At 37.8% G+C, this 23,589-nt stretch overlaps 1 protein-coding gene across 11 annotated transcripts in view; it reads right to left on the bottom strand.

The window, feature by feature from the left end:
• The window catches only part of NEO1 (neogenin 1), a 256,124-nt gene that overhangs the window by 28,129 nt on the left and 204,406 nt on the right, over positions 1-23,589 (bottom strand). For all 11 annotated transcript variants that reach the window (XM_055088092.1, XM_055088096.1, XM_055088094.1 and 8 more), the window contains exons 12-19: positions 18,955-19,004; positions 17,836-17,983; positions 14,358-14,468; positions 13,052-13,246; positions 6,579-6,674; positions 3,607-3,782; positions 3,388-3,526; positions 1,411-1,518 (exon numbers count right to left, since the gene is read on the bottom strand). In XM_055088092.1, the coding sequence (XP_054944067.1) occupies positions 1,411-1,518; positions 3,388-3,526; positions 3,607-3,782; positions 6,579-6,674; positions 13,052-13,246; positions 14,358-14,468; positions 17,836-17,983; positions 18,955-19,004 (1,023 nt within the window). The remainder of the gene's footprint in view (positions 1-1,410; positions 1,519-3,387; positions 3,527-3,606; positions 3,783-6,578; positions 6,675-13,051; positions 13,247-14,357; positions 14,469-17,835; positions 17,984-18,954; positions 19,005-23,589) is intronic.

Genomic DNA, 23,589 nt, shown 5'->3' with positions numbered 1-23,589 from the left:
ATTTATTTATTTTTGGCTGCATTGGGTCTTCGTTGCTGCGTGTGGGCTTTCTCTACTTGTGGCAAGCAGAGGCTACTCTTTGTTGTGGTGTGCGGGCTTCTCACTGCAGTGGCTTCTCTTGTTGCGGAGCACGGGCTCTAGGCATGTGGGCTTCAGTAGTTGTGGCACGCAGGCTCAGTAGTTGTGGCTCACGGCTCTAGAGCACAGGCTCAGTAGTTGCGGCGCACAGGCTTAGTAGTTGCGGCGCACAGGCTTAGCTTCTCTGCGGCATGTGGGACCTTCCCGGAGCAGGGCTTGAACCTGTGTCCCCTGCATTGGCAGGTGGATTCTTAACCACTGCGCCACCAAGGAAGCCCAACAATGCTATTTTAACTCTCACCAATGTGATTTCCCAGGAGAAAAACTCCTAGGAGATGAGCAGCTACCTCTGCTAAATTCTCCCAAACTTGGGGTGGGTGAAGTCACAGTGAAACGTCACCTGATACATCCACCAGAGGGCACTCAATCTCCATGGTTCAGGCAGGAAGAACCACAACCATAAGCCTACCTGACCTACACAGTGCACAAATGCACTGCATCATTACTGGTTTTAAAGACAAAACAAAATGTAATCCATGTCAAGTCATGCTTAATTCCTTTATGGAAGAGGCACATTCTAAAACCTAAATTAAAAATTTCATAAAGACTTGGGATTTATGGAAAGGGGTTCCTATTGAAAGCCAAGGCAGGACAATGCTAAGAAAGGCCTTCAGTTTCCTTAGGCTGCCTTATTCATAAAAAGAAACTTCAGGAGGCATAGACCTGCCTGGAGCAGAGGCAGGTTTTCCTCCCTGATAAAGCCAAGGAAGGCATAGTGCCCTCTACTCTGAAAAAATTCAAGGTTCCCTTCAAAGGCCTAAGCCAACTTGGACTTTTAACTCTAGTTGTAAGAGCACAGGAAGCTGAAGCAGCAGCTCTGGGTGAAAAAAGAAACTAAAAGCCTAATGGGTTTTTTTGGCTTCTGGGTAAAAGAACTGAGTTTATACTTATTGGGTATCATCCTGTAGAATTAGGCAGGGTCTTTAATCTCAAAGCTGGTCATCTAGTCAGAGATAGAGAAGAACAGCTTTCCTGAGGAAAATAAGTATGTCCATAAGTTCCACTATAACCAAAGGCTGTCTAGTGCAACCCATGACCTTCAGACTTTCATGCAACATGGGTCAGAACAACCAGCTAGTGAATCATTTTTATGTCACTAAACAGCACGTCCTTGCTCCACCTTCCAGGACCATCATGACTCACACCTCATAAAATGGCCAAGGCAGCCTTAAGACCCCCACTTCTCCTAACAAGGAGGCACTCTCCTGGAATGCTTCTGCCAGGCAGGAACAGGGAACAGTTACACACTCAAAGGCATCTTAGGCCTCTTACCTGTAATTTTGCCATTGGCTTCAGAAGGAGGCTGCCAATTTACAATTATGGTCCTAGGTTTTCCCTCTTTACTCACAACTGTCACATCCTTGGGTGGAGAAGTAGGAACTACAAAATAATAATACTTTCAATAATTCCCATCCATTTCAATTTAATTCACCCTTTCCTCAACCCTTTCCATTTAGAAGGCACAATGAAGGGCAGAGGCAAAAAAGATAAAGCCTCCTGGCTTCATAGAATTCATTGTCTATCTATAAATAGCTCCAATGAAAAGAAGAATATGCAAAGTACCAAAGAGGAAATACCACACCATGAGGATACAGAATAGGCATCCAGATGGGGAGGTCAGGGATATGCAAGCTAGTTAGGGAAATCAAAAGACACCTGTAGTCCCTGCTTGATAGATCAGGAGACTGAAAATGAGAAATATTATATAATGTGCCCAAGATGACATTCTCCCCCCAATTTGGATTGTTTTGTTAGAATAGTTTTAAGTATAAAGTAACCTTCTCTCTAACTATAGTTGGCTCTCTAAGCCAAATACAATGTTTGAAAACCACCATTCCCCCAAAGAATAAATGATTTACAAATTGATGGGTTTTTTTTATGTTAAATTTACACCGAAAAGATACTGTCAACTATTGAAGGTTATTGCTATGAAATGTAAAGCTGTTTATGGAACAGAAAAACCAATAAAATAAAAATGACAGTGCATCTGTATTTCCATATTATGGCTGAAAACTTTTAATGTACTAGTTGGAAAATGAGCAAAGTAAGTATATCCTTAAATTTACTCTTCTCTTTCTAAATACTGGAATTCTCCTAGTATAAAACGGAAGGGAGCCCAGTGAAATGCAAACTCCTGATGGAGTATCATTTATTACCTAATGGGCTGGAATGAAAGCACAAAGATATTCTTAAAACTGGCAAAGAAAGCAAACTCAAGGTCTATTTAAGCTTTTGTGCATTATATTTCTTTCTCTCCAAATCTATCCCCTTTTCTCTGCAGGAAATTCAACCAACTGTGAAGATAAAAAGACATTAGGGCCAAACCCAGTCTACGGAGACTTTATAGCTCCATTTTTTTCATTATTCATTTAAAAGAGAGAAAGAAATAGGAGGGTGGAATAGACAGAGCCTCCCAACGGTTACACACCTCCCCATGCTAGGGAAGTACAAGGGGCAGAAGGGCAGGTCTACAAGTGAGCAAAAAGCAAGCAAAATCTTAAAATTGGATGACTTGCTTTCCCCTTGATTTACTTAGCTGTCATTTTTCTTTCATGTTTACTTACAGACAAAAACCCTAAGAATACTCCAGTGGGAGATTTTATAAGACACTAACCAGTTTGCAAGAAAGCTCCTAGGGCAGGCTTGGGAGGCTCTGGTAAAGTGCTGAGGCTCTAGCAAGCATAGCATTGGTGAAAGGCAGGCCATTCATCTTTTCTATCTCAATTTCCCAGTAAGGCAAGGTTAATAACCGTAATTCCTTACATCTACACAGTGCTTTACAATTTACCATGTACTTTGTTTATAGGGTACTTTATTTTACCCTATAAAGTAGGAAAGGCAGACATCACCCCTCTTTTATAGATGGAAGAAAGAGATTCAGAGAGGCTGGATGACTGATGATCACAGTCAATAGATGGTTGACCTTGGAATCGAACTCAAGTCTCATGACTCCTAAAATCTAGTACACTTTGCATTATATTGTCCTATTTGCTAATGTTCTTGTACAACAATGAAAAAACATAATTCATCAGCTGAAAAAGCAAACATTGAACTCCAGTTGTAGCTGCTCACTGTGTTCTGTAAATATGTCAATTCATGCATTCAATTCTTTCCTTGGGTAGTAAAAACAGGTGATGAGATGATGTCTTATGACTTGAGATATGGCACAACATTAGCACGGACTTTCACTGGCTTTCACATCTTGCAAAGAGAAGAAATGCCACGTGACAAAGTTCTGACAACACATACCTAATTCGAAAGTAGTCCCATGTGCTGTCATACTCCATGTGCTTGATCTTCGACCTTTGGTCACCATCACAGAGAATTCGTAGAGTGTATTTGGTTTTAAACCAGTCACCAAATAACTCAAAGTCGTTGCATTAGCATTCTGGAAATATATGAATCAAGAGCTTCAGAGTCAGAAAATATCAAGAATTAGGTTTTCAACTAGAACAAATGTGCCAGTACCTTATACTTGGTGTTTGCTGGGATGTTGGTTTTCCATCGGACTGTGTAGTATCGGGAGTCTGTAATCTTCTGGTGTTTGGGCAGTGAGTTGTCTGCCCATGTAATCCTTATGGTGTCATGACTCAGAATGGAAGCCTGAACTCCCACTGGTGGCATCATGGGAGTAGGATCTGGCACTGGAGTGTATGGAGCATTAATAACAAATAAATCAACTTCAGAAGTGTCTGGGTAAAAAGTAATTAAAAAATGGAAGTGCCATTTTAACATAAACAAAAATAAAAGAAAAGGGAAATGCAGGGTAATATAATGGAATGAAAGGTGAGAAATGGAGAAAGAGAAAGAGAATCCGGAGTTAACAGATAACCACCATTCATTTAAAAGAATATTTCCACTTGTGTTCTTTCAGGAAAAAATTGCAGGAAAGCATCTAGAGAAACAGTAATTAACTATTTTCTTCTCCTGTATTCTGTATGTATATTGAATAGGTATATAAAATTTGGTAATCCAGTCGATTATATTAATGTATTCAAACTTGAATTTTCTTTTTGCTAAAAAATTTTCTTTAAATTACTTGAAAATTCTACCTCCTGTCCCAAAAGGATCATTAAAAGATGAAAACTGCTTTTAATATCAAGGGTATTCTTTCTCAACAAATAACACAAAGCTCATGATCTGTTTTGATATTTCAGTGACTATGGTTGAATTGTGGGGACATGGCTTATCAATGGGTATCACTGGACATGTAGGGGTCCCTACTCTAAAACATGAGTCCTGAATATCAGCCAACAGCAACTTAGCCTGGCGTTGGTATTGGGCATATCTGATACCCATGCAGGGTCCAGTTCAGATCTGCTGATGTCCTGGGTCTAAAAGAAGTGCAGCAATATGGCTCACATGCAAATAAAGCAAAGGAAACTCAAGGGCATTACTCTTCGTAGAGGAAAGGTAAGCTGACGCCATGCAGGAATATTTCCACACTTTCTCCAGTAGACTTAGAACAACCCACTGATGAATCCCAATCAGCTATGGGAAATGCCATAGTTATTAAGGGTCTAAGTGACACAGCCTTTATGAACTTTAGAAATCAGAGCACTTATTTGATAGAAAGGAAAGTCTATACTCATGTGCTGTCCTGCACCATATGCAACAGACACCTTCTCTAAGCATCATTGTCAAAACAAAGGCCAGAATGAGCACAAAGGCACCATGAGCCCACGGCAATACAGCAGCATCCATTTGGGCTTTCCCAACTCTTGGCCAGTTTTCTAAGTATATACACACTGATTTATTTTAAGTGAAGGTTTTAAAGTGGGTTTCCCACATAGTTACGGTGACTAGTCCTTTCTATAACCTAAAATCTGAAATGGCATGGGCATTGTTTATGAATAATTGCCAAGCTAAAGAAACAGTCTCCATTTGTGTATTTCCTACACAATGAAGACTAAAAATAACACAGGAACAGCATAGTTATAATCAAGGTCTTTGTTCAAAGATCAGGACACATACCAATTAGTTACAGAAAATGAACCTTCAGGTGCAAACATCACCAAGACTTCTTTGAGAACTTTTTTCTTATTTGTAACAACTCTTGGAAAAGATAACTAGGTTACATGACTTATGAACATTTCCCCTTGTATATTTCTAGCCATGTTATATTTTTAAGTCACATAAAAGAAAATAATTCCGAATTTGTTTTTTTTTCTATTATAGACTGACTTAAGAAAGTAGCAAACTGCTTAAATATTCTTTTTCATCTTACTTTTTTTCCTTTCTGAAATATCAAACTTTTTTTTTTTTTTTTTTTTTTTTTTTGTGGTACGCGGGCCTCTCACTGCTGTGGCCTCTCCCATTGTGGAGCACAGGCTCCGGACGCGCAGGCTCAGCGGCCATGGCTCACGGGCCTAGCCGCTCCGTGGCATGTGGGATCTTCCCGGACTGGGGCACGAACCCGTGTCCCCTGCATCGGCAGGTGGACTCTCAACCACTGCATCACCAGGGAAGCCCCCAAAGCTATTTTTAAGAGAACTTATAAATTGTAAGCACACAGGAGCAGAAGACAGGACAGAACTATCAAATATGTAGCAATGGTGCTGGTGTTTTTAAGTAAAAGCATAAAAAAGGGGACAGAGATTATCTTTTTAAAATGAATAATGCCAAATCCATACTATTAAGCAAAGTATCCAGAATACATAGCAGGCAATACAGATTCTCAATTTTGAGAAACAAATAGAAAAGAGCATTTCTGAAAATGATAAATTCTTTGGTTTTCAGTACCCTTTAGAAAACTTTGCAATTCTAATATATTCACTTCAATGAACTTTCTCATTCAAATCTAAATCACGTTTTACATAATCTACAGAAATTTTACATTATTCTTTTAAAGATATTTTAAATAGATTAAATTACAAAGAAAAATAATAAATATTTGGTCTCTTTTGTAATAAATGTACAGTTGATCAAATGGATAGTACATATGACTTCATACTTTCTATAAATAAAGCGTATAAAAAGCACATAGAAAAATACCTTCCCAACTAACTCAGGTGACTAATAAAAAAAAATGTTGGATTCATCAATTATTCCATCAGTAACCTATATATTTCCTCAGAGATATGGAGATCCTTTCATTTTTTTTCTCATTTTAGTTATAACTCATATGACCAAAAGATGAAAAATTGTTTTAAATTCTCTCACAACTATGCTTTCTAGATCCCAACATATTAAAAACATGTGTTTCACATTTACATAGATTTGTTTACATGACAGGACTGTTACCATGTTCTAAAAAGCAAAACAGGGATTCACAGAACTTTCCATGTTTAAAGCCCATTTATTTTCCTATTTGAAGCCTGTACCCTAAATTGCCATACACTTTTCCTTTCACTGATACCTATGGGGCAGGCCTCATGCCAACATTCTACTTAAGCTGCTGGAAAAAATGCTGAAGACCAGAGATGGACAGGGTACCTTACCTGTGTGAGGTCTGGTCACAGCACTCTCATAGAGGGGGATACCTTCACCCACATTGTTAAACGCTTTCAGGGTAATCACATAGTGAGAGCTGGGATCTGAAGGAAAGAAACAAGTGGAAACACTTAAAAAAATTCTCACTACAGAATTAAAAAAATTCACGGGTGACGATGCATAATCTTAATTGCAAAAAAAGCCAGGAAAGATTTTTAAATTTTTTATGTGGGATTATCCTGGGGGTGGGGATGTATGGAGATGGCAGCATACAGAGTATATAGAAAAACTGGCTGGGATAAACTTCCTGGAATTAGTCCCAGGAGTCAGGTTGACTGTTCCTGAATCCTCTCTTGGCTTCAACTAATCAATGGTTTAGTGATGTTATTGTATAGTGAAGAGCTTGGATTAAAATGAATAAATAAGATTTTCATGTGCTGGAAGCCCATAGGTGGAGCTTGGAATTAAACAAACCCCTTTCCTTCTCAGGAGGACAGCGACTGGAACAGCCAAGCTAGACAAGTAGGAGATAAACTGTTAACTCAGTAACTGCTGAAGATCCTTAACTCTCTGGGGTGCCTCCAAATCCAGGAATGCCAACTTAATCTAGCCTTCATGCAGACTTCTTGGTTGAAAAGACATGGCCCAGAATTTCAACCAGCTAGGAGGTGATGCTGCAGGAAATGTAAGACTGAAAGAAACACTCCTCCAGGTGATCATAAAATGCTGCTAGTCAGACTTGATGAAAAAGAGAGGTATTAAATAGTTGGAATAGTATTCATTCTCCTACTGGCTAAGGCAAATCAGGAAGAGTCTACTTTATCACATTCCTGATCCAGGCAAGGTTTAGTATGGGTACTTCAAAAGTCTAGCTTCAGAAATGAAGACTTGGGCTCCACTGAAGTTTTGCAGGGGGAGAAGCTGACCCATAACACTCACTTCTGGCAAAGTTGGGTAGATTTCCAAAGTGGCCACACCTCAAGTGGCCTGCATTACTTTAAAAGCTGCTTGGTGGCCCATCCTCTAGATACCAGTGAGCAATATATAAAGGCACCTGGTCTTCCAATGTGAGAAAGAACTGACAACAAATGGAATCAACAAGACTTAGTACTTGACTGGCAGGAAAGGGTGCTGATATGGGCAACATGGTGGAAGGTGATGTCATTCACTGAGATTGGGGACAGAGGCAGAGCAACTATGATACACATTTTCCAGACTTGATTCTAGGCCCCCTTCTATTCCTACTCTTCACTCTCTCCCGATGTGCTTTCATTTATTTCCTTGGTTGGATTAGCATGTATGTGCCATCAAGTGCAAACTAGTCCTGACTTTTCTTCTGAGCACCAGACCTCTATGTTCAACTGTCTATCTGGATTTCCACTTGGATGTCTCAAATCTCTCTCTCTCTCTCCCCTTTCTCTGGTCCTTCAGCTGCTCCAGTTTTCCCTAGAGTTCATAAATGGCATAACTATGCACCTTGCTGCTCAAGTCAGAAACCTGGGAGTCATTAAGACCTCTCCCTCCTCCCCTACACAAATGATCAAGGCTTGTTGATTATACCTACTTGCCTCTCACCACTCTGCCTTGCTCCCTGGGCTCCATCTTTACTGGCCATCTCTCAGTTCACTGAGCACTATGTGTTCTCTTACTACTGGGCTGCAACATGTGCAGCTGTCCCTTATGCTGGGGACACATGCCACCCTTCTTTACTTAGACAATGCCTATTCATCTGAAAGGGCTCTTCCCAGACTGGATTAGCCTCTCTAGTTACATAGCCTGTGGCACCTCATTTCTCTTCCTCAGCACTGTAAACAATTTCAATTATTTAGAAATTGTATTATTTCTAATAATAGGGATCATGTCTGTTGGATTCTTTGCTCTGTGTCTAGCACAGGGTCTGGGATATTTGCTGATTGATTGAAAGTTTGCAGGAGAAGATACTAATTTTAATTTTGATTAAATTATGATAGAATACGGGACATATCCCAGTGCAAATACCCATCAAGCAGATGTTTACATGGATCTGAAGCTCAGGAGAGAGCTCTTGTGTGAATAAATGAATTCCTAAAAGTATTTCTCAACTGCTGACTTTTGTTCAATATTATGTGCATCTTAGCTCTATCTGTGATGATAAATATAGCAAGCTTATTTTACTTTACGCAAAATTAATTTTTTGCTACTTCTCAATGTACGCTCTCTTAACTAATAAAATCTGTTTACTGTTTTCAGAACATGCAGCGCTCCTTCTCATCTCTTCTTTTCAACCACTATTCTGACTCAGTCTTTCAAGTACAGGTCAAGCTTCTTCCCTGACTGCTCTACTGTGCCGTACCACCTTTTCCTTCTCTGAACATACTTCACTTCAACTCATCTCATTGTTTCCTGTGTTTTACATTTCTTCTCCTATTAGACTGAAAGCACCTGAAAGTCAAAGACCACGTACTGCCTGCACTGCGGAGGATTTTCATTTCAGTAGTTTCATAAAGGAAACAGTAGGAGTGGGTCACCACAGAGATATTTTTATCCTATCCTATTCTTTTGCTCTCCTACAATTGCCTTATAAGACTGTTTGTGTGGGGAACACTTCCTAGGTTAACTCTGCTGTTTCTTCTTGAAAGGAAAAAGAGAAAGGCTACTCTGTTTTTGAATAAAGCATTAGATTGCTGCTTATTTTCTACCAGAAAAGATGAAGGTAGGTAATTTGTTAGACACCTAAAATTGTCCTTAGCAAAGATATTTACACAGAAATGATGTGAACAAAAAAGTTGGTCAGGGAAGATTCTGAATTAAAAGGCAAGTCTTTCAAAGAAAGATCTCAATAATGATATAATCCAATTTGGAAAAGTAATTATACCTACCCAAATCAATTCATTTTCTATTATAAAATATTAACTATATCTCAAAATTTTGGCTTTGTAATTCAACTTTGAGGCATAATTAGTATAAACTAAAATGTACCCATTTAAATGTACACTTTTAATTTTGACAAATATATACACCTGTGTAATCATGACCACAATCAAGATAGAGAATATTTCCAACACTCCAAATAATTCCCTTATGCCCCATGCAGTAAATTTCCACCACCCCAATTTCCAGGCAACCACTCATCTTGCTGTGTCACTATAAATACGTGCTGTCCATTCTGTAATTTCATAAAAATATAATAACACAGTATGTATTCTCTTGTGTTTGGCTTCCTTTGCTCAGTATAATGTTTGTGAGATTCATTTTGTTGCGTGTATCCATAGCCTATTTCTTCAAATTGCTGAGTAGTATTCTACTGTATGGATATAGTATAATTTACCATTTACTTGTTTACCCCCTTTAGATTATTATAAATAAATATATTATGAACATCTGTGTAGAAGTCTATGTGTAGATATGTGTCTTTATTTCTCTTGGTTAGCTGTCTATGAGTGGGAATGTTGGGTTGTATGGTCAACGTTTTAAGAAACCTCCAAACTGTTTTCTAAAGTGGTTGTACCATCTGATATTCCCCCCAGCAACCGTGAGTTCCAGTTCTGCATCCTTGCTGATATCTGATTTTATCAGTCTATTAAATTTTAGCAATTCTCGAGGTTGTGTAGTGATATTGCATCATGGCTTTATTTGCATTTCTCTGATGATTAATGAAGCTGAGAATCTTTTCATGTGCTTATTGTCCACTCATATATCATCTTCTTTGGTGTACTGTCCATCCAAATCTTTTGCCTACTTTTTTATTGGATTGTTATCTTCTTATTGAGTTGTTAGAGGTGTTTTTTTTTGTTTGCTTGTTTGTTTTTACATCTTCTAGACTGAAATTCTTTGTCAGGTACTTGAATGATGAGTATTTTCTTCTAGTCTCTGGCTCACCTTTTCATCTTATTGGTATCTTTCCAAGGAGAAGTTTTAAATCTTGAGGAAGCCTGATTTATTAATTTTTTATTTTTAGTTTGTGCTTTTTTGCATCCTAAGAGATCCTTGCTACCCCAAAGTCATGAAGATTTTTTTCTGTTTTCTACTAGAAGTTTTATAGTTTTAACTGTTGTATTTAGATCTGTTTTTGTGTATGGTATGAGATAAGGGTCAATGAAGGTTCTTTTTTCTTTCTCATACAGATATCCAATTATTCCCACACCTTTTGTTGAAAAGACTATCCTCTTCCCACTGAATTATCTCAGTATTTTTGTCAAAAATCAATTGACCATATATGTATGGATCTATTTGTGGACTCTATCCTGTTTCACCTACCTTTTACATAAACACTATCACAATGTCTCGGTTACTGTAGCTTTATAATAAGTCCTGAAATCACGTAGTGTGGGTCTTCTAAACTTTATTCTTCTTTTTCAAAAATGTTTGGCTATTCTAGCTCTTTCGATTTTTCATGTAAATTTTAGAATAAGTTTATCAACGTCTAGAAAAAAGTCTACTGGGATTTTACTTGGGATTGCATTGGAGAAGACTGTCATTGTAATATACTGTTTTCCAATCCATGAACATGGTATCTCCATTTATTTAAGTCTTCTTTAATTTCTCTCAGCCATCATTTTCCACTCTTTAGTGCACAGATCTTCTATATATATATATACACATTTAAAGTTTATTCCTAAGTACTTCATATTTTTGATGCTATTAAGTGGTATTGTTATTTTTAAAAATTTTTACTGGAGTATAGTTGATTTACAATGTTGTGTTAGTTTCAGGTGTACAGCAAAGTGAATCTGTTATACATATATATCCACTCTTTTTTTGATTCTTTTCCCATATGGGTCATTACAGAGTATTGAGTAGAGTCCCTTGTGCTGCATAGTAGGTCTTTATTAGTTATCTATTTTATATATACTAGTGTGTATATGTCAATCCCACTCTTCCAATTTATCTCTCCTCCCCCTTACCCCCTGGTAACCATAAGTTTATTTTCTACATCTGTAACTCTATTTCTGTTTTGTAGATAAGTTCATTTGTACCCCTTTTTTTAGATTCCACATATAAGCAATATCATATGATATTTGTCTTTCTCTGTCTGACTTTACTCACTATGACAATCTCTAAGTCCATCCATGTTGCTGCAAATGGCATTACTTTGTTCTTTTTTATGGCTAATATTCCATTGTATATATGTACCACATCTTTTTTATCCATTCCTCTGTTGATGGTGGTATTGTTATTTTAATTCCAATTTCCAATTGCTTATTGTTAGTATGTGGAAATAGAACTGTTTCTATATATTGACTTTGTATCTTGTGACCTTTTAAACCCAGTTATAGTTTTAGTAGCCTTTTTAATAGATTCCTCAGGATTTCTACCCCAGTAACAATGACCATGTATAGTGCTCAGATATTGGTTTCTAAATATCATTTATAAAAAATCAGGAGCAATAGCTGACTCAAGGGCAAAGGCTAGGAAAATACCAGATAAGCCTGTAACATCTTACTGTGTCAAAAAGAAAGAAAGTGCTCAAAGAAAGATGGTAGATGTCAAACGGACAGAGAAACTAGTCATAAAGAGACTCCCATTGGCTGCTCTTTCACTATGGAAGAGAAGGAAAGTTCTTTCTTATCAAAGAATGCTAATAAATGTAGAAGAAATAATGGAATTAGGAAATCACCACTTGGGGAACACCACAGTAATAACTGTTAACTAAAGATTCTAAAACTAGTGAGTAAAAGTTCGACAAGAAACAAGATATTTACAAAGATTCAAGATACCTCCCCTACAAGGTACTTTTTAATTATGAAGGAAAAAAATAATAACTTTATAGTGGAGAAACGTGGAAGATACCATTTTAACCAAGCAGTTAAAGTTAACATCACTAGCATTAGACTCTCATGTGCCTCCTGATATGATGTACTGACAAGAACACATGCATCTATGTCCCTCCTTCCAAAAATGCATAAGCTGAATGTAATGAGGAAATAATACACAAGTCTAAACTGAGGAACATTCTATAAAATATAAGTGGTCTATATCTATTTTTCAAAAATGTCATAGTCATGAAAGTCAAGAAAAAAACAAGGAACTGTTTCATATAAAAGAAAACTAATGAGAAACAATAGATACAACATGTGATCCTGCAACAGAAAACAATGTTTTTCTTTTGTTATAAAGGACATTAATGAGACAACTAGTAAAATATAAAGTCTATAGATAGCTTCACAGTTAATTTGCTCATTTTGATAACTGCACTGTGGTTATATTAAAAAATGCCCTTATTTTTAGGAAATGCAAATTAAAAGTAAATATGAATGGATAGAGGGGCATCATGTCTGCAACTTACTCTCAAACGGTTCTGAGAAAAAAACAACAGGTATATATAGCAGATAAAGCATATGTGGTAAAATGTTAACCTTTGGGAAATCGGGTGAAGGATAAATAAAAGTTCTTTGTACTATTTTTGAAAGTTTTCTGTAAAAATAAAATTATTACACAATAAAAAGTTAGAAAGAAAGAAGAAATCACATGTGTGATTACTTCCTCTACTTAGCACACATACCCAGATTTTCGATGGTGTAATAGCGCTGTTTATAGTCCACTTTTATGGTCTGGGCATGAGGGCTGCCAATGCCATAACCAATGGCATAACCTCTGACCACAATGTTCTGATTCTCCGGAGGCGTCCAGCTTACTACGATGCTAGTGACAAGTGGGCGGACGTGAAGAGAACTAGGCACTTCGGGGACACGAGTTTCTGGGAAGGAAAACAGAAAAGCAGGATGATATCAAGAGCCACTTTCCTTTAGAATATTTCATCGTGCTTGGGAAATGGGTGTTCAGCCTTCTGCCAAATTATTTGGGGCTTAGTTTTTCCATTTTGCCCAAGAATTCAAAGAGAATCTGTATGTATAGTAAAGTATGGCCCATGGTTTTACTGCAGTCTAAGAAAACAAACTCAAAAAGCCTGAAATACAAAACACTGCAGTATTAGTTTGGAAGGGAAGAGAAAGAGATCCAAGAACGTCTTCTCAATGGAGAAAAACAAATAAATTGTCTTTCAATTGTTACCCATTCCTCTTGGTCCTACATCTGATTCCCAAACTCTACCAGGTGGAATGAGAAAGGCACAACATCAACTAATTAGAAGCCTGCTGTCAACAGGTGATCAAGTATCATATTACAGCAATGATACCAATTATTTACTCCCCAAAGTAATATGGTAAGTCAGAAAATATGAAACTTTAGAACCACAAATTGATTTAAATGGTGGGAGACTAAGAGGCTTTAAAAGGTGGCAATTTACAGTATCTTTCACATACATTATTTCACGGCATAAATTTCTACCACTATTTAAAAATTAGTAACCAAAGAATTAGAGTAAATACTCAGGTCTTTTGTCTTTTAAGTGCAGCACCTGTCTCTGATAAAGGTACATACACACACCCACATGGAGTTACTGAATAAACAGGTGAGAAAAAGGGAAAGGTTTCTAGGACTAAGGGAAAAGGGAAACTGTAACTGAAATAAAGACACAATTTATGTGGTTCAGCCTTAAAGTTTAGATCATTTATCTACTTGATGGCCTTGGTAAAAAAACCAGACTTAAAGCACTTGGACATTTTTACTGGTTCTGGTGCTGGTTTTTTTACTGGTGCTGGTTCTGCTTAAAGGGATGGTTCTCTCTTAAAAAAAAAAAATAAAACATTCCAGGAGACTTGCTGTATTACAGGAATGACAGCAGTATAAATCCACTAAAGTTCACAGATTTAAGCCACATATACCCCAAATCTGTGCCTTTCCAGTTTGACTCATTTGACTTCAGTTAGTACCTAGCCTGTGCCAATCCTGCCGATTGTTGTTCTTACCATCTAAGTCACTTTCAAAAGTTTCAGCAGACAGCCAGTCAGTAGCAGGGCCTGTACCATTGATTGTTAGAGCAGCCACTCGGAAATTATATTCAGTCCCCCGATCAAGACCTGCAACCCAAACGACAGAAAAAAAAAAAAAAAGGGCTGAAACAAGAGCTTTGGAAAAACAAAAGATCAGCAATCTCTCATTAAAGCAAATATCTCATCCACCAACTTAATAAAAAGCTACTATCTTGGGCTTCCCTGTTGGCGCAGTGGTTGATAATCCGCCTGCCAATGCAGGGAACACGGGTTCATGCTCCGGTCCGGGAAGATCCCACATGCCACGGAGCGGCTGGGCTCGTGAGCCATGGCCGCTGAGCCTGCACGTCTGGAGCCTGTGCTCCGCAATGGGAGAGGCCACAGCAGTGAGAGGCCCGCGTACCACAAAAGAAAAAAAAAAAAAAAGCTACTATCTTGATAACATTTCAGTTAAAGTTAATACAGAACAAGTGATACATAAATACAGCACAGAGGTCTTGATAACATTTCAGTTAATACAGAACAAGTGATACATAAATACAGCACAGAGGAGTTCCTACCTCTGAAGTAGAGGCTAAAGCCCACACAATCCAAGAGGAAAACAAAATGAGTAAAGCTCCCAGGAGACTTCAGATCTTTTAAAAGAGCTTAAAGGCATCTTAGAGATCACTTAATGCAATCCCTTCCTTTTGTTACTAAGGAGGCCAAGGCCAAGAAGAGGCCAAAGGAACAAAGTCAGTTGGTCTCAACAGAAACCAAAGACCAGAAAATAATGCAGAGGTATAACACCTACCAGTTTACCTCTGTTCTCTGGGCCACCCCATAACCACAGTAGAAAAAATTTTAAACATCAAATATGGCCTAGAAATCTATTTCTCAACAGCCTATTGCCCATAAGTATATACTATAAGTAAAAGAGAAATAAAATCTTTCTACTATGCAATCTTTCATATTTACTATCAGCTAACAAAGTACCTGATATACCATTGTACCAAAGGCAACAAAGATCTACATGTAAAAGTCTACCCTACAAAGTGGGGTAACAGTCAATAATATGGTCAGCTATTCATATATTCATGCTTCCATTTTTTTCTCTTTTTATTGTGTTAAAATACATATAACATAAAATTTATCATCTTAGTCATTTTTAAGTGTACAGTTCACATGCATACATTTTTAGAGCACTTAGATTCTAAATATTGTGATAGGTCTTGTAAGGGTTATGAAAAATTATCCTACCTCCCCATATTCAAATAACAGCATCTTTCACCAGCAACATAGTACAGAAACTCCGAAGAGAGAGCTACTGAGAGAGAAGTTGGCTAGGATGCAGGATGAGCCCTTGCTCAGTTAATCAATCCTGTCACGTGGTGTGAGAGGAGAGATGGGAGGTTCTGTTCTCTGCAGGCCCATCTTGATTCTGTTTGTCCACAAGAAAGCAAGAAGCAAGACAGGAGGAGAAGCAGAACAGCTGGGGCCAAGTCAGTTTACCTCTCTGTCTCCTCTGTGCACACACTGAACAAGATGTGCCAGAGTGGGCTACACAAGCATTTGTAACTTTAACAGACAACAAACATGGATCAATCGAGGACCTGGAAGAATTCAACCAATCAGATTATCATTCCCTCTCCTCTGGGGAGTTGGAATGTAAGAGAGGGAGAGAGTGCACATAAGCAGGTGCAAGTGAGAGAGACGTGTGAGTATAGAGGCTGAGCTCCTCTCCCTCAAGACAACCTAGAGAGCTCATCGACTAAAACCAAGGCACTCGATTCGTATTATAAAGATATGGCAGAATGTATTTAGTGCTGTAAGTGGTACAAAAAGAAGACACAACAATTACTCTTGGCTAAAACTTAAAATCCTGTAATTTGTTGCTCAGTACAGGATCCTGGGAACCCATACTATTCTCTAATACTTATCAGCTTCAAGTTAATGCTTCAAGAGAATAATGATCTCCACTTTTGCTCATCATTGTATACTCAGTACCAGTACCTGCTAATAAAAGTTCAATAAAGTCTATTAAACAAATGAATGAATCTAAATATGATTTTAAAATGCAAGAATTTTCTTGTTAAAGAAAAGGCTATTTTTATGATGAAAGTGGTACCCTGCTTATACATCAAATGTTCCATTGAGAAAATGAATAGTCTCCTCATGGGCAAGGACTGTATCTACTTTTATTTATCAGAAACAAGAAGAGTGCCTGGTATACAATAAATATCTACTATTAAACATTCAAAATAAAAGCCTTATCTTTGGGAAATGTTATTTATCTGTGTCTGGAGTAAAATCAGATTGACTTTTAAGAACATCCGTGACCGGGGCTTCCCTGGTGGCACAGTGGTTGAGCGTCCGCCTGCCGATGCAGGGGAACCGGGTTCGCGCCCCGGTCTGGGAGGATCCCACATGCTGTGGAGCGGCTGGGCCCGTGAGCCATGGCCGCTGAGCCTGTGCGTCCGGAGCCGGTGCTCCGCACCGGGAGAGGCCACAACAGAGGGAGGCCCGCATACCACAAAAAGAGGGAGGCCCGCATACCACAAAAAAAAAAAAAAAAAAAAAAAGAACATCCGTGACCAATTTTGCTGTAATGCTCCTTTGGTGAGACTTCTCAGCAACACCCCTACAGCCATATTTATCTGCTGCAGCTTAGAGCTGTGGGGTTCATGAGAGGAAACTAGAAGACTGAAAGATACCCTTGAAGATAAACATTCACCTTCTCCTATTTTGAAAGAAGTCAATCTCATCCATGAGGTGAAGAGTACAGAGAAAAGCTTGCTGGTTTACTGGAGTACAGTTTTTCTCTGTCACTGGCTCTCCAATTTTCAGAAACCTACACCTATACAGATTATATGGATTAGGGTTCATTTTTATCAGGTGTGCCACTTGCTCTGTTGCACACAAAGGGAGAACTATACAAAAGAGTTATCCTTGACAGAATTTTCTAGAACTTTATCATGTCTGTAGAAGCAAGAATGATTATTGCACGGCTGTGGCTATTCACAAATGTTGTTTCAGGCCACATATACCTGAGTGGTGTCAGTGTTATAGAAGTCATTTTGTAGGCCTCCGCTACTAACTAGACTGAGTCGTTTCTTTGCTAATATAGCTTTGTTTTACCTTTCTTTCAGATTACAAAAGAGTTATATATGTGTTTGTGTGTGTGTGTGTGTGTGTGTGTGTGTATATATATTCAAAAAAGTAAACATGGAGAACACAGGAAAACACAAGTAAGGCAATGAAACTCAAATGCAATTTCACCAGAGATGGCAGAACCTGTAAGAGTGTTTTCCACTAATTTTTATCAAGTCAGAAGTAGACTGAACTCTTACAAATTGTTTTAAACCATTTTTGCTTTGTGTAAGTCAACAGCCCAGAGCAGTCATTAGACTAGCACAATTCAATGTTTGAGAGAGACACCATCTCCTAGCTTTCGCCTATGTGCAAAGCAGCTTACCTTCAATCAGCTGTGACAGCTGTGTCCCAGTCACCAAGGTCTCAGTGACATCGCTCTTTCGGGAGGCCTTTCGGTAGCGAACCTTGTAGCCAGTGATCTGCCCATTTTGTGTGGCCAGAGGAGGTGGCTGCCAGTGAATCACAATACTCTGGGAAAGACAAGATTACAGGGAAAAGACCGAATATATCAAATCTTGGTCCTGTTTTATGTATTATTACTCTGAATTCAGTGTGTAAGAGAAGGAACCATAAAAGCAACAGAGTGTTCAGAGAGAGTTTTACTAAGTTATTTAATAATCACTCAAAAACAGTGTTTAATTTTAAAACCATTAAAGATTAAATGGGGAGACTGTATTTGTGGGCAGTACACGCTGGGCACTTGATTTATTTTGCCAGAATGAAGACATAGGGCAAAAGTCTCAGGAAAGTTTTTGAAGGAAAACATAAGGTCAGAGGCACGTGGATTAGGACGTAAACTACTGTTAGGTGTAAGGTTCTCTTCTACTTCCACTGTAGCAACAGCGAAATTAGACAATTTCTGTCTAAAACTTTTCAAAGAGGGGACTGTTAATCAACAGCTGGTTGTTTCTTAAAGGAAAAGGAGTCCCACAGTCCTTTTTGAAAGAACTGACTGTCTCAGTTGTCTATGCAGCCCAGTAGGGGTTCTGGGCGTCTGAGAGGCACACATGGCCTTCAGTGCACAGTGAACTTGATCAGGAGGGACAGCTTCAGCAATGCAACCATCTGACAGACGTCTGCCTTTGATTCACACTGGGCTCACCTCACAGTACTAAACAGGCTACGGTATCATAAACAACAACTTACTTCTTTCTACCTGTCACCAAGGTTCCGGATGGCTAACATCTAGGATGTCATGATTTACATAATAATAGCAATGTACTTGAAGAAAGGCTAAAGTAATTTTTGCACAACAGAAAGGCAGTAAAGTTGAACAGAATAAACCAGAGTTGGCTTTGAAGCCCAGCTTTAAACTGGCAAGTGTAATATCTATGTTACTTTATTTCTTTGCTTGATTATGATTGTTTTGATACAGAATCTCCCTCTCTATTTGCCCTTCTGAGGCAAATAGAAAATGAACAACAGCAATATCAAGTTTTACCTTTGAATTTCTTACTTCTAAAGACAGATTCTGAGGAGCAGCACTGGGAACTGCACAGGCGAAAAAAAAAAAAGAAAAGAAAAAAAAATTTCCATCACTCAGGCATCACCCATCATGTGACTGTTCTTGGCTTGACTTTATACAAATGCACATCTCAAACACTGATATACAACCTGAAGGTCTAACCCAGCAGCCAGTGCCCTCATGTTGAAAGTATCTGGACAAGGTGTGGGGCCATATTTGATTCATTTAAAATAATGAGACCCATTCACATATGCACCCAATAACCAAGTCAGGCTGTACCTTTGGGAAGTCGGGTACTTATTTCAAGGATATGACAGTGACTGTAAACTTTTCTAGACCCCAAATACATTCTGAATCTTTAATGTATTCTTTTGAATATTCTTGGGAGTAGCATATCTTTATCTTGGGATACATTTTCTGGAAACAAGTCTAATGACTATGGCAAGTGAATCAATTGGGTAATATCACTATGAGTCCAAAATGTGATGTACACAAATCAATGAGCTTGGCTTTCTTGTAGGGTCCTAAACTGGTTTTAAAGGCAGTTTCCAAGTAGAGCAAAGAGATGTTTAAGCAATGACAGTCCAGTTAAGAAACCATCTGGCTTCCCAAGGCAACTATGTAGCAGGGAACACTCATTCAGATGTGAGAAGTTTGGGACTGTTGGTTAAAAAACAGCTGTATAACGTTAGCTTCTCACACATTAGAACATAAGACAAGGGTACCTCAAAGTTTATGGTCCACACACCCTCCAGTGTCTCCTTTTGTAGTAATTATAGGAAGCAAAGAAAATTTAAGTAAACCTGATTAGTTTCTTCTCCATCACAAAATGCTAACCTTGGCTTTTCTCTCCTAATCCATCCATGGAAATTTCTCCCTCCCATTCTCTGACATTTGGTGACCAGGAGTATAACTAAGTGCCCACTGCGCTACAGGCTTCTGGAGGACAGAGACTATTTCTTGTTTGCTGTTGAATCCTCTGCTAACAACAAAGTACATCAGGCCTCAACCAAGAGATTCAGGCACAGAGGGTCTGGAGAAGGACTTAGGAACCTGTGTTTTGAAAAAAGCCCATGGATGGTTTTGATCATCTCCCTGTTAAGAACCTCTGACTTAGCTGCAAAGGCACCAACATAATTGTTGTTGCTGTCTTCTCCTTCTTCATCATCACCACTGCCACCATCATAGCTAAGATCTGCTGCATGCTCCTACATGACAGGTACTTAATCCTTAAAACAATCCTACGAAGGAGTTTCTATTATTATTCCCATTTTATAGATGAGAAAACTATAGATGCAGCTCAGGAGAGTTAACTTGCTCAAGGTATTTGTTTCAGCTGGTGTAGGAACTAAGATTTATCTTACTCCGAAGTGCTGCCCTTAACCACCATGCTGAGACACATTCAGTTCCCGTGACAGGCACTGTAGTCAGCATGCCAAGCCACTTAATGCACTTAAAAGTGGCTCATGGGTAGATTTAAGAGCCTACCTCAAAAAACAGGGCAATGTAGTTGGCTAACCAAACTACAGTTTGCATTTATTTTTCCCAACTTTTTATCCTGAAAAATTGCAAGCACAAAGAGTGACAAGAAGAACACAATGAACACCATACATTCTTTTCCTGGATTCACCAATTGTTAATATTCTGCCACATCTGCTTTATTTCTCTCATTATATTTATACAAACATGTTTATCTATCTACATATTGTTTCTGGATGGCTGAGAGACAGTTACAGTCATCATGATACTTCACTCCTAAATACTACAGTATGTATCTACTAAGAACAAAAACTTTCTCCAACAAAATAATACAATGATCACATTAAAAATCGAATCAACACAAAAATATTACCTAATATACCTAATAACATATCTAATATTTAATACTGACTGATACTATACCAACCTAACATTAAATAATTGTACCAAGAGTGTCCTTTTTAGGTGTTTTAACTCCCAAAATCAAAGATCACACGTTTTATTTTATTTCATGTGTCTTTACTTTCCTTTAATCTAGATTCTAGAATGACTCCCCTACCTTTTTTCATGAGACTAGTATTTTCTAAGAATTCAGGACAGTTTATTTAATTATTTGCAGAATGTCCATCAATTTCAATATGTCTAGTTATTTCATCATGATCATATTTAAATTAAACATTTTTGGCAGGGATACAACATACAGGTGAAGTTATATCTTTCTCGATGCAACATATCACATGATGTCAGTCTGCTCCTTTGTTGGTGATGTGATGTCTGACCACCTGCTTAAAGGAGTCAAACTATAGCTTTTAAGGCATGCTTGTTTATATATAAGGGCTATAGACATATACACACATTTTTAAGAAAAAGACATTTTTGTTAACACTTGGATTTAGCTGAGTTTCAGAATGTAATACATACACTAAGTGCAATAAACTGCTATTTTCTGTTCTACTTTAAAAACTTTTTTTAAAAATGCTGGTCTTGACCAACTCAATCTTGTTGGCAGGCTGTACTCTGAAAACGACTGCTTTAGGGTCATGGGTATAAACAAATATTCAGTCACAGGTGAGAAATAAACTGTCACAAAATCCTGAGGAATTTAAAAGACCTATTTGTATGCACCCAACATAGGAGAACCTCGATACATAAGGCAAATGCTAACAGCCATAAAAGGGGAAATCGACAGTAACACAGTAATAGTAGGGGACTTTATAACACTCCACTTTAACCAATGGACAGATCATCCAAAACGAAAAAAAAATAAGGAAACACAACCTTTAAATGATCCATTAAACAAGAAGGACTTGATATTTATAGGACATTCCATCCCAGAACAACAGAATACACTTTCTTCTCAAGTGCTCATGGAACATTCTCCAGGATAGATCATATCTTGGGTCACAAATCAATCCTTGGTAAATTTAAGAAAATTGAAATAGTATCAAGTATCTTTTCTGACCACGATGCTATGAAACTAGATATCAATTACAGGAAAAAAAATCTGTAAAAAATACAAACACATGGAGGCTAAACAATACACTACTAAATATCCAAGAGATCACTGAAAAAATCAAAGAGGAAATAAAAAAATACCTAGAAACAAATGACAAAGAAAACACAACGACCCAAAACCTATGAGATGCAGCAAAAGCAGATCTAAGAGGGAAGTTTATAGCAATACAATCCTACCTCAAGAAACAAGAAACATCTCAAATAAACAACCTAACCTTACACCTAAAGCAATTAGAGAAAGAACAAAAAACCCCCAAAGTTAGCAGAAGGAAAGAAAACATAAGATCAGATCAGAAATAACTGGAAAAGATATGAAGGAAACAATAGCAAAGATCAATAAAACTAAAAGCTGGTTCTTTGAGAAGATAAACAAAATTGATAAACCATTAGCCAGAGCAATACAATCCTACCTTAAGAAACAGGAAACATCTCGAATAAACAACCTACCTTTGCACCTAAAGCAATTAGAGAAAGAAGAACAAAAGAACCCCAAATTTAGCAGAAGGAAAGAAATCATAAAGATCAGATCAGAAATAAATGAAAAAGAAATGAAGAAAACAGTAGCAAAGATCAATAAAACTAAAAGCTGGTTCTTTGAGAAGATAAATAAAATTGATAAACCATTAGCCAGACTCATCAAGAATAAAAGGGAGAAGACTCAAATCAATAGAATTAGAAATGAAAAAGGAGATGTAACAACTGACACTGCAGAAATACAAAAGATTATTAGAGATTACTACAAGCAGCTGTATGCCAATAAAATGGACATCCTGGCAGAAATGGACAAATTCTTAGAAATGCACAAGCTGCCGAGACTGAACCAGGAAGAAATAGAAAATATGAACAGACCAATCACAAGCACTGAAATTGAAACTGTGATTAAAAATCTTCCAACAAACAAAAGCCCAGGACCAGATGGCTTCACAGGCGAATTCTATCAAACATTTAGAGAAGAGCTAACACCTATCCTTCTCAAACTCTTCCAAAAGATAGCAGAGGGAGGAACACTCCCAAACTCATTCTACGAGGCCACCATCACACTGATATCAGAACCAGACAAAGATGTCACAAAGAAAGAAAACTACAGGCAAATATCACTGATGAACATAGATGCAAAAATCCTCAACAAAATACTAGCAAACAGAATCCAACAGCACATTAAAAGGATCATACACCATGATCAAGTGGGGTTTATCCAAGAAAAGCAAGGATTCTTCAATATACTCAAATCAATCAGTGTGATAAACCACATTAACAAATTGAAGGAGAAAAATCATAGGATCATCTCAATAGATGCAGAAAAACCTTTCAACAAAATTCAACACCCATTTATGATAAAAACCCTCCAGAAAGTAGGCATAGAGGGAACTTACCTCAACATAATAAAGGCCATATATGACAAACCCACAGCCAATGTCGTTCTCAATGGTGAAAAACTAAAACAATGTCCACTAAGATCAGGAAAAAGACAAGCTTGCTAAAAAGACAAGGCTTCTCTTTAGCCACAGCAATCAGAGAAGAAAAAGAAATAGAAGGAATCCAAATTGGAAAAGATGTAGTAAGGCTGTCACTGTTTGCGGATGACATGATACTATACATAGAGAATCCTAAAGATGC

Source organism: Physeter macrocephalus, chromosome 11 (genome assembly GCF_002837175.3).
Source record: "Physeter macrocephalus isolate SW-GA chromosome 11, ASM283717v5, whole genome shotgun sequence".
Taxonomy (NCBI): Eukaryota; Metazoa; Chordata; class Mammalia; order Artiodactyla; family Physeteridae; genus Physeter; species Physeter macrocephalus.
Note: the sequence above shows the minus strand (reverse complement) of the source record. Positions and strands in the feature narration are given on the sequence as shown.